The 12,654-nt window shown below is 41.6% G+C and overlaps 1 protein-coding gene across 3 annotated transcripts in view; it reads right to left on the reverse strand.

Annotated features, from left to right (window-relative positions):
• The window catches only part of dnajc6 (DnaJ (Hsp40) homolog, subfamily C, member 6), a 50,183-nt gene extending 38,697 nt beyond the window's left edge, over positions 1–11,486 (reverse strand). For 2 of the 3 annotated variants that reach the window (XM_030433409.1, XM_030433410.1), the window contains exon 1: positions 4,892–5,472. In XM_030433409.1, coding sequence (XP_030289269.1) covers positions 4,892–5,108 — 217 coding nt within the window. In that variant the 5' untranslated portion in view covers positions 5,109–5,472. Of the gene's footprint in view, positions 1–4,891; positions 5,473–11,113 lie in introns of those variants that run through there. The other variant, XM_030433411.1, reaches the window with a different exon arrangement.
• Positions 11,487–12,654: the final 1,168 nt, after the last annotated feature.

Raw genomic sequence — 12,654 nt, forward strand, 5'->3', positions numbered from 1 at the left:
GATGCCTGCACAGGTAAAGAGGCATCTGTTACGATGGAGGAAAAAATATACTCCACAGCAATCTCACGAAAACAGGGCCAGGCAAATAACTCACCCCTCCTCCCTCCCTCCCTCCCTCCTATCACTTCCATACAGTCGACCAATAGAAACAGAGAGAGAAAGGGAGGGATAGAGAGAGATATACAGAGAGAGAGATGACTGTAGGTAAGACAAAGACAGCTCTAGTTATGTCCAGAGCAATCAGTGGGCTGACTGAATATGTCTCCAAACCTTTCTCCCACAATATCCGGCTTGGTGTAAATGGCACACAACAATACAGCAAACACAGTGAGCTGCACTAGAGGTGGTCCTTGTCATTTCCTGAACCTAAATGACTGTGGCGTAATTCCGGACTCTAATCTGCTTAATTATAGATGCTGCTGATGAGACAAGGGGCGAGTGATTTATCTTCGACTACTGCACGGCTTAACCAGATTTTTTCTCCCAGGTCAGCACGGCGGAGAGGTGGTCGTCTGGCTACAGCTATCTGTAGATAGTGTTTGCACGCTACCACATAATGACATTTAGGAAGGCGATATAAGGTCAACAAAAACAAAATTCAGTGTTTCTCACTGGAACACGTTGCATTTCATTTCTTATAACACATCTGCAAAGTTTGTTTGCAGGGAGCAGGGTCAGGCTCGGATGCCAATTTGCCACAGTGGCCAAACTGTGTAATTACAACATCGTGTGATCCACACTGGCCCCAAAACAGTTTTCCCACAGGCTAACAGAGGGAAAAAAAGGGGGGACAAAATGAAATGACTTGTTTCATTAGCATGTGGCTCGATAAACATTTGGAAAGCCAAGATGAGACGCACCATTAGATTATTTTCTTCCCATACAAGTTATCAGAGGCCTGAACCAGAAGTTAGCTAGTGTGCGCGCTCTATCGGACATACAATGTGGAAACTACGCAGAAGATCTGATAATGTTACACCCAGGAAATCAAACCTTTTTGGCTTCATGCACCACTGAGCAGCTCTCATGGGAATAAACAGGGCCTGTATGTCCTGTATGGATCCATGTTTTGAATCCTGCTTTGTTTACATCCATGTTTGCTAGATTATACTCTTCATCTTCCTTGTTTCTGTAAGCGTCAATCTGCAACGGTCAATCAGTGGAACCGCGTATGCAAGTTCATCCTTGTTCATGTGCATCGAACAAACAAAACAGGGTCTTACTTGTTAAAAACACTGCTCCATAGCATTACTAGTGGTCTCTGTTGTGGTTTCTCAGTGGTAGAACAAACTCCTGACCAATGTCAGGACAGCAAAATCACTCGCCATCTTCTACAAAAGACTGAAGACTGAGACACAGACTTCACCTCGACCCTGCATGACTCCCCCAGGATCCAGGTCATTTTTATACCTGGTTAATTGAAGTAGACATTTTTTGGCTTCCACAAAGCATCTTACATCGGATTGAACAGAGGTCCATCTGCGATGATGTACCCAGATTTTCCTTGTTACATCTCCAGAGTTAGACTTAGCTCCCTTGGAGACCAATAAAAAATAGCTAACTGCTAACTTGCTAGCATTATGCGATATCAGCAAAAATCAGGTCATACAGTGAACATAATCAATGTGTCCTTCAGTCCTGATGCCGCAGTGATGGATTTCAACCATCTTGAATTACAATATCAAAGATTATTTTAGCGGTTCGTTTATTTACTTTGTATTGTCAAAGGTCCAACTGTGTTTGTCTAAATGATATTATGCAAATCCACTATACTTAAGTGTCTGTCCTCTTTTTCTCATATGCTTTGTCTCAGTGTGATGTTGTATCTATTTCTCTGCATATCTGAGTGAATGTGCTTGCCTATCTGTCTGTAGGCTGGTCCCTGTGCCTCTGGGTCTGTGGCCAGATGGATGTGGGAGTGTGCAGACTGGTGAGCCAGTTACAGTGACAAACCTCACTAATACCGACACCAGGGGAGGCTCTGATACAGGCTCCACCAGGTAACTACAGCAGCAGAGAGCCGAGCCACTCACAGAAAGAGAGCGGGACATCAACAGAACAGAGAGCTCTTGGCTTTGCCACAAAGATCAATGGTTTGTTTGAATGTGTCTCCCTCCTTCTGGAGTGCCAACCTTTACCCCTCAGTATCAGGCTGTGTGTGTGAATGGGACACACACACACACACACACACACACACACACACACACACATGAAAGAGAGCATCCGTAAGGCCTGGCAGACCAGACAGACATCTGACACTGGAGCCCATCCCCCCGCCCTACCAATCACCAACGCCAATCCCCTGCTTCCCTCACTGACCCCTCCACCCTGCTCATCCAGCTTCTTTTGTTTCACACAAGTGTTCATCCCTGGAGGCTGGATGATTCCACAGAGCGCCATAGTGAGTTATACACACACTCCACAGACTTCAAACTGACTTTAAACACCTAAAGTAACATATATACAAATAATACATGAACAACTGTTGTAATACTGTAGAAGCACCAATAGTGAGAATGGAAATTGTAGTGGACACTTTGGACATTGGTATCTGAAATTGTCCTCATTGAATGCCATCAACCTCTCTGACTAAAACATGACATTCTTTCACAAGACATGGCAACCCTTTTTGATTATCGGGAAAACCACAGATTGAATCAGACTGAATGAATGCATGTTAATCATGATTTATGCCTCTGTGTTAAATCCATTCCCCACTGATGGTGTAGCCTCTACGAAGGTGCTTGCACTCCGCCGTAGCCTACATCTTAGCCTGACGTGCATCTCCACAGAAATGTAAATGCACAGTTGCAGCAACCCGTACACGCAACAACTGTGATTGGTCCACTCAGAAGCTTCACATTCTCCCACTTCTCCTCTGGTGCTTAGCAGCGATGCTAATAACAGGGATTGTGACCTATAGTTTGCCCAGTAAACAAAACGCCCTCTTCAGCTGTTGCAGTCACTCCTGACCTACTGGCTCCATCCATCCATAAATCAATCCATAAATATTGATAAAATAATAACAATAAGAAGAAGAATTGATCACACAAAAAATGATTTGTGATTATAATGTTTGATTGATAGTGGTGTTTGTCTTATCTAATCCTAGACAGGACAGGCCAAATATTTGCCATGTTACAACAATAAAAAATAAACATTATGAGGAGTTACAGTTAAGCAGTAGTACTTATAAAGGCAGCAGGAATGGTGGCAGTAGCAGTCATAACATTAACTCTCACCATACAACTTCATTCTTCTCCTGCAGCTCTCTTACAGAGGACATAATTGATCTTGTCAAGGATAAAGTGTCAGAACAAATGACTCCTCATGTCTGAATTCAATAATGCATGTCGAGGATTTGTCATCAGATTAATGATAAACAGGCATAAATTCAGGCATAAGTCTTAAAATCCATCTTTCATGGCGAGTTGATTAAACCTCTAGAGATTTATGGGCTTTTGTTGCCTAAAACTGAAGCAAGTTGTAGTCTACTGACTACAGAAGAAGTAAATAGGCTATGAAATGTGGTTATTGTGCTAGATTTCATTGAAGATTTTTCCTTTCTTCTATTTACTATATAGTTTAAAACCTCAAGGACACAACAATAGAGTATTATGTGCAATATGTGTAAATATATAATATATATGTATATATTAACTTATATGTTATGCACATTTGGAATGTATGTCACATGAATGTCTACAGAGAATTCTTTATAAATGAGACATCTAAAACAAACATTTAAAGGATCAGTTCACCCTAAAATTAAAATTCAGTCATTATCTACAGCCCCATGCTGATGGACAGTAGGGTAAAGTTATGAAGTATATTTAGTATTAATGGAGCTTTACAGTCAAACAGCGTTGCAGCATTCTCCCAAACATCTGAAGTAGATGGGGACTTGTTTTAAAATATATTAAAAAAAAAGAATAACAACAATAAACACCTAAAAGGTCATGAAATGGCTCCATAGAGCTTGTTTGGCGTTATCCAAAGCCTGATGATGTGCAGTCAAGCCTGACCTGACCTCAAACCAGACTTTTCCTCGGCATAGGGGTTTGTCGATAATGACTGGATTTTTTGTCTAATTTCATACAACGTACAGCTTAATACGTGTTATTAGTTTACTGAGGTTAAACTTTGTTTGTTTGCAGTCCATTGAAGAACATCTTTTTTCTACATAATTTCTCTGTTTTATCCAATTCTACACAAAGTTCAGCTTATTACGTCATATTAGTGGACTTAAAGTATAAATATGGTTATTTACTGTCATATAAAGTAAATCATTTTATCTCATTTGATACAAAATTTGGCTTACTACGTCTTATTAATTTACCTTGGGTAAAACTGTGTTTGTTTACTTTCTCATAAAGAATACATTGTTTCTAAAAAACAAACTATTTCTGGCTTTTGACTAATTTCAGCTTGTTACCTTTTATTGGAGGATAGCTGTGTTTGTATGTTGTCTAATGTGATGCAAAGTAAGGCTAAAACGTCTCATTAGTGTGCTTAGGATATAGTTTGTTTACACTGAAATAAAGACCATAATATTCGCAGAAGTTGTCCTAATGTCATAGGCTCACACGTCTCATTAGTGTACACCAGAATAAAGTGGGGCCAGTTTCTCTGATATGAAGGTGTACAGGACACGAGCCACTCCGCTGTGCGTGAGGCAGACCCAGTGTGGTCGTCGAGGTGCGGTCTGGAGCCGCTGTGAGCCCTGGACGGGACTCGTGGAGGTGCGCAGCCTCATCATACTTCCACTATTGTTAGCCATTGGGTTACAGGCCACGTTACTCGTGTCTGAAGTCGTCGCATCACCCTCAAGCTCTCCCCGCGTCAGCCTACAACATCTACCCGAGCAGCCGGAGGCGGAGAGGAGTCTTACCTGAGCTGTCCATGGTGCTGCAGTCCTCCTCTCGCAGCGGGCCTGCCTTCGGTCCGAGCGTGGCCGCTATGGAGCCTGCGAGTGTGCTGCCGCCGCCGCCGCCGCCGCTGCTCCCTCTGCCGACACTGAAGCTGCTGTCTCCTCCGCTATCGACCAACTGCAAAGATTCATAGCCATCGTAACTGGTCTTTTTCTTGTAGGCCCCCAGCAAGCTCATTACACACCAAAAAAGGAAGGAAATAAAGACAAAAGGATCCCCAAAAGACGTAGTAGGCTACGCCGCGCCACCACCGCCACAGCCACCGCCGCCGCTAGTGCTGCTACTGCTGCTGCTGCTAGTCCTGCTACCACTGCTGGGTGCACCACATGTCCGAGGAGGAGAGGACGACCGGTCTCCTCTGCTTTCTGCTGAAGGAGATATTCTGCCGGGAGGTCTCTCTCTCTCTTTCTCTCTCTTACTCTTACTCTCTCTCTCTCTCTCTCTCTCTCTGTTTCTATCGCCTCCTCTTTTCTCAGCAGCACCGCATTTTACTACGACGCTGCTGCTGCTGCTGCTGCTGTGGTCCTGACTGAGTCCAGCACACAGCCCTGGAGGTGTTGTTAGTGCTGCATCTATTATTTCACATACTGTAATCTGTACTGTGAGTGCGCCTATACGACTACGTCTTCTTAAAGCTGGACATCTTGGAGTCAAAGCTACAAAAATAATGCATTTTCATGCATGCATATTATTTGTTTGCATATTCATTATGTGTTAGGGTTAGGGTTAAAGGTGCACTGTGTAGTTCTGGGGAAGACATCTTAGTCAGAAGAGAAAGATCTTCATTGGCTGATTGTTTTTTCTACGCCTAAACAAACAAAATATGAATAATTATATAAACCTGACCTTCAAGGACAGATTAAGCCACCCACAGTACATAAAATAATCAAAATTAGCTCCATCTGCATGGATTATAATCCAGTACAATAATATATATGGTTGTGAAAAGGGTCATTTTGCATTATGAGTACTTTACTTTGGGCACTTTAAGTCAACAACAGTAATAATGCCTCATCTACCTCTGAATTTATTCCTGTAGTAAATCATGGGTATATCACAGTGATGCCAATATGAACACGCCTCAAAATAGTACCAACACGGACACATTAAAATCTGCAGGTCATAGAAATGATAGATTTCTTTAGTTTTGACACCGTGAATCTCACATGTGATAGTATCAAACACGCTCACATTCCCGTGGGTAAAATGAGTCGGCTCCCAGTGTTGTGAATAATGTCACAGTCCCTGTTTTGTTTTGGAACTCACTTTAAAGGCACTTTTTTAAAGAGGTCTGTGGGCTGCTAGTCAAGTATGATCGTCCTATGAAGAGGCGGTGGCTGGCGATTCTTCCACCCTGCATCTTATTAGTTCTTTTCAGTGAATATGTTCTGTGTTAATTAAAACTTTTGCTGGATTAAATAGGCTTTACAAATTTTTTCATTATTATGATTACTTTCTTGATTAATCGTTATGGTGAACCGTTATAAAATGCCAAATAACTGCAAATATCAATCAAGGCTAAAGTTACCGCTGCACTTTAATGCAAGACGGACGCATCAGAGATGTGTGATGGAGTCTGCGGTGAACATAACGCTGCCTGGTGGTTGTGGCTTAAAGAGTTCTAAAAAGTAAAAATTGCAGCATCATCCGTTACAAATGTCCTCGGGGAGGAAGTGTAGAGAGATAAAAGAAACTTTGAGTTCATTTAATAAACCTCGGCCGCTATGGCCTGCTTTCTTGGGTATAAAAAAGGAGCTTATTATGAGTTTGACCCATAATAGAGCAAATTTCTTGCACTGAAAATTAATGGGACCCCTGGCCTCATAAAAGATTGAAATGAGAGGAGTCTTGCAGTCAGGATTGCAAGACAACAGCACCATGCGTGGTCAGAAAAAGGAAACTCACTCTACATCACAGGGAGTTTCTCAGCCTGAGCAGCATGAATGTTAATAAGCTCTTTGTAATATAATTAAAATCCAACAGATATTTTAATTTTAGTTCCAATTTGGTAATTTTAGCTGCAGTTTTTGGGCAATGACCCTGGATCCATCGAGGACAAAACAGTGACCACTGATGGCATACTTCCTTCCTTGGCCTTGTCCCCTGGCAACGGAAACCCTGCATGGTTCTGAAAAGAGGACATGAGCCTGGGAAACTCTTTTAGGAGAGCAGACGGGAGCTCAAAGCCCAGCGGGAACGGAATGTCCAAAAGAGAGGAACGACACCCCCGCCGTAACCGGACGCAGAGCGCTGCCGCTCCGTTGTAACAACGGAGCTTCCTGTCTTGTTCCTGACCGTGCCGTCCATTATTTGCCCCTTGGTGCGCGTCTGAGCGTGAGTGTTCAGGATACAGCAGGTGCACGATCAAGGAAGGACATCATCAAAGGTTTACACAGGAAGACACGACGAGCTCGAGCCCAATCAAATATTTAAATATAGCATCTTTAAAGGATAAATTCAACAAAAAATGAAAATTCAGCTCGAGCTCACATGCCTGCAGTGGCAGACTCAAGATGTTTTAGGGACAGGGGCGACAAAAAGATAAAATGGCACCAGCTGTATGCGGTGGGGCACCCTAGAAGACATATAATCATATTTGAACTACCATAGGGGCATCCAAAGGGCACTTTTGCAGCATTTTTTAGGTGATTGCCTCTCTGCACCCCCAACCGCCGAGTAGAGTAGCTAATGACTCAACTGAACTATTTTGTTAACAAATTAATCATTTCAGCCATTACTACAGCTACACTGCCAAATATTTACAGACACTCACAGTCACACATACTGACGTTGGTCTGCCAGGTTGAGACTTGAGCCCAAGAGTCCTGTGATCGGCCACTAGAGCGCTGTGATTATGTGAACAATTGATTAGTCAGTTTACAGCAAACTGACACTATTTCCAGCAAAAATATCAAACACTTGCTGTTTCCGCCCTCTAAAATGTGAAGATGTGCTGCTTTTCTTTGTCTTGTATGACAGTAAACTAAATTTCTTTGGGTTCTGGACTGTTGGTTAGACAAAACAAACAATGTAACTCTGTCACATCGACCTGAAGAGTTACATTTTTCATTGTTTTAAAAGACATTTTAATAACAAAACGACGAACTGAACAATTGGGAATATAATCAGCAAATTAAACTGCCAATAAACAAATGTTTTACTTGAACCTATCGTTATCAAGTTAATATTGATTGCACGGTGTATTGGCTAGAGAATAACAATCACCATCTGTGTTTCGATTGGTTCCCTGAATCTCACGTTCACTGTGCAACTCTGTCCGCAGAGCATGAAATCTCCTGGGATAATAAAGGCTGACCGGCGATCTTGGCATGTTTACACTTTAATCAATAATGAAAATCATTGTTAGTCGCAGCGCTGAAAGAAATTACTTGTCATTTTCCAACTTGCACAACATTGCAGACTATACATAAACAAGCTTATAGAATAATATATTGAGGCCAAAGTCAGACGTCTGATATTAGAAGGATTTCAAGGCATTGTGTCACAGTTTCACCTTAATGGGTGTAGGTCAGCTGTTGCATAACATGTACAGCTGGCTCACAACAAATGTAAAGGCACATAATACAGCTAGAGTACCACTTGTTATCAGAGACACTTGACTGGAGGGTTTTAGCAGCCTAAGAAGAGACTTCAAGATGACTTTTGAGGCTTTCCTTTACAGCCCTCTTATAATAATTCCTGAAAGTCTTTCAATGCAATCCAAAGTGCCATTTTTACAGTTTTATGGCACTGCTGTAACCTGACACTGACTGTCTTTACAGAAGCTGTATCCCTACATCCACTGTTTTTTTACCACCGTTCTCAAGGATAGATTGAGGATTAATGATTATCCTCATAACGGTTAAAGCAGAATCCAGGAATCTGCTGGATCAGCTGATGGGCTCGCTTCACGACACAGGCGTTGGACTTGAATCTGTGAGACTTTAGATCCTGTAATCCAAGGATTCTTGTTCTCTGTGGTAAAAGCTGAAACATCACAGAAACACATTGGCTGCCATGTGTCTGCATAGAAAAACGATGGCACCCATGTTGTCCTGGTTTGTTTCCTCCCTTGAGCTGGCAGGTGGCCCGCTTCAGTGACTGAGAACCAACCATTCTGTGCCGGTGAAGCTGCGAGCATGACCCAGATTCTCTACCTGTTTACTGCCTTCTACCCCTTTGTGCACCTGCACATTTAAATGCACCATAAACCAAGGCATCACAAATAGAATAATCTTTTCATTCTGAGGTAAAAAAAGTTCTGCACACAGTGAAATAATAAAATACAATTATAGTTCTAATCCTGTGCTGATTGCTCTTGTACTGGATGTTTGTTTGTATGCACGGATGTTTTTATTAATTATTTTTTTCATTGTTTTTATGTGGAGCACTTTGAACAGTTTTTGTACATGTTTGTAGTTTGTGTATTTGTATGTGTGGATCTATGTGTACATACAGAACGCATGGATGTCTTTATCTTAAAGCACTTTTTTCTGGTTTATTTAGTTTTTTAAAGGTGCTATTTGTAAGAAAAATTGATTTCTGAGTCTCTTTCCCAACTCGACAAATAACGACGCTTTGGGATGGCGGCCGACCCGTCCTACAATCCAAGTTCTGGACGAGATGGGAATGACAATGAGTTAGGAAAATCAACTTCTCTCACAAAAAGGCCCTTTAATGTTTCATTTATATTTCATGACATCCTAAAAATCTGTCAAAAAATATGTTTTTCTTCCTTTAAAACACCGATGACTCATCTTGAACTCGGGTGGTTTTATAAATGTATCCCACCAAATATGATCTGGGGTGACTGACTGACTCTGCCCATCATACAAAACCAGAAGGCTAGTGGAAAGTAACTGAGTTACTCTGGTTATGCTCTGGTGCATATTTGAAGTAGTTGTACTTCTGTAAATGTTCTGCTACTCTGTAATTCTTTTCCACTATAATTCAGAAGCAGATACTAATTTTTTTTTTCACAACTACTTTTTTACTACCTGTAATTGATAATTTTAGTTACTTGTTACTTTGCAGACTCAGAATGATAATGTAAAATATATATATTAAACTTCCTACAGTGGAATAAGAAGTACAATACAGTGCAGCGCTAGGATGCACTGCACTGTAAGGCAGGTGTGTGGCTGACAGTGAACAGTGCAGCAAAACATGGACGATTAACTAAACCCCGCCCACACCAGACATACCTCACATTAAGGAAACAAACAGCCCTGACTTCCGCCTAACTGCACCTTTAATTCATATGCCCCGGAGAGTTTCTGTTGCAGTTTCTAATGCAGAGCAGCCTGATGCAGCGGAATAGTTCTCTGAGGCTGAGGATGACGATCACCACATGAAACCACCACAAGCTGTTTAACTGCTCACGTGACGTGCGTGACATGCGTGACGCGGGCGGTGATGTGACGATCCCTATTGGACGACGCGAGAGAGGAGCTCTGCTCTGAGCCCTTGCACGATGAAGATGGTGATTCTGATAAAACTGATGATGAAGATAAAATGCACATCAGTCACGTCCTGGTGCCATATGTAGCCTACAATAAAACCTGGCAGCTTGAGGGGGGGAAAACCGCTGCGACAGAGTGCTGTGCGCCTTTAACTGGTGTCCTGAGATGCCGTTAAGGAAATCATCAGCTGACAGTAATATTCAGCTGAAGTGGCCACCTTCCTACTGCCTGTTCGATCTAACCCTGGAGATGTCATTTGTCACAAGAGTAAAGAAACAGCAGCGTTTATTCCCAGGACACAGGAGGGAAAAAACATCTGCCATTACGCGTGAAGGAAAAAAAATAATAAAAATCGACACCTGCTGAACAAAAATAACCCAAATGATGTCATTCATGATGCTCGCGTGCGCATCCAGCCACACGCAGGCCCCGAGCACACACACAAGTGTGTTAATATTACGAATTATTAAGAATTTGTCTAATGATTTTTCGTATTCCCCCGCTGGTACAGGATGATCACCTCTCTGTCCACCGCGCAGAGACGCACGATGAGGGGGGGAGTGGATTTTCTAGAGGTAGCCTGACATTATGTAATATCCACACACAGATCGTGATGCTCTAAATATGACAGCACAACGCGTTGAATGAATCACAGCAAACTGAGTAGAAGGAGGAAAAAAATGCTGCTGGTTGGTTTTTTTTTTTGTTTGTTTTTTTTACCTGTCGCAGCGGTTTCTAGCATTCTCCTCCCGAGAGCGCCGTCCTGTGCCGCGCTGGAGATGCGCTCTGAAGCCCGGCTCCGCTCTCACACACCGACCTTTGATTTGTCATTCGCTGACAGTCAAAGGTCAAAGCGCTAAACGTTCCGTGAGAGTCTTTCCTGCAAGGATTCCCCCCCACCGGTGGTTAACCAGTCTGTGAATTTATCAGCTCCAGCTACGGCACCATCATATAATCACATTTTGGCATACATGAGCAACAAACAAGGTCCCGCGATGGCGATCCGTAGATGTGTAAAAGATGTGGGTGAGCCTGAACGTGACCACCACAGAGAGTGGATGTTTGTGGATCTGTGGAGTGGAAACTGCGCCGCTCAGCGCATCCTGCTGTCAGTGAAACCAGCGGGTAAAACCTGGGACGGACTTCAGAAACAGGCTCAAGGTGGATTTTGCTGCAGAAAAATCTCTTTACTCACGAAAAAAAAAAAAAAAAAAAAAAAGAAGAAGAAGAAGAAAAGGGAAATCAACACTGGTGATCTGCCTCATGTGAAAAAGAGATATACTTAAGTTGTATTTTTTTTTATTTATTTTATTTAATAGTACCTGTAGTGGCCATTTGTCAAAGAAATCTAAATCAAACTTTAAAATGCAAATCAAAGAGCCACTGCTGCACGGGCTTGTGTTGTATGCAGGGAAAATAAGCAAAATATTACTTTGGTAAAATTACAATAATTAAATGCTCAAGTTAAAGTCTTGAAGTAAGCTCTCTGATAATTGGTGTGTTGTTATGATGACGTAAAGCAGAAAAAGGAATCTGACCGAGACAAGTAAACCTGTATCACTGTGTTATCTCTGGCACAGATTGTTGAATAAAATTTGGTTGTGAAAAAAAAAAAAAAAAGAAAGAAAAGAAAACATAGGCCCTGGCCCACCCAGGTGCATTATGGTCCTACACCTATCTTGATACCTAATTACCCCTGGGTGCCCACAGTGTTGCCCAAATCCCCAAACAAAACAAAACATTGACGAGACAAAGCTAAAAAAGAAAATGCAATCAAACACTAAATAAACTAACCATCTACAATAATCATAAAAAATGTAAGTTATCTTGAGCAAAAAATAATAACTTAAAAGTAACAACAAACAAATGGCTCCAACAGTACCGCTCTAGGTGCAGATTGAATGTGACATTAAATTCAAGTTTTAAGATTCAAGATATTTATTGTCACTCTGGTTGTACACTCGCATGAAAAGCTTTTGTTTCTAAACTCTGCTACAAAAATGGTAAATAGTAATTAATACATAAAATGTAAACAACAATAATAACAATGATATAAATAATAATACAATAATAAATAGAGAAAAAACAAAACAGAGTGTGCAGAATAAATACATGGACAGCAGGGATAAGGTAGACGTGTAATATGGAATGTGGAACAACTTAAAGTTTATTTAATGCTCCAGTTAAAACCAAAGGTAATCACAGTGTATTCTATTTTACTTAGTTGTGTTAAAATATAACAACTTTAAGAACATTTAGTA

Source organism: Sparus aurata, chromosome 11 (assembly GCF_900880675.1).
Source record: "Sparus aurata chromosome 11, fSpaAur1.1, whole genome shotgun sequence".
Classification (NCBI taxonomy): domain Eukaryota; kingdom Metazoa; phylum Chordata; class Actinopteri; order Spariformes; family Sparidae; genus Sparus; species Sparus aurata.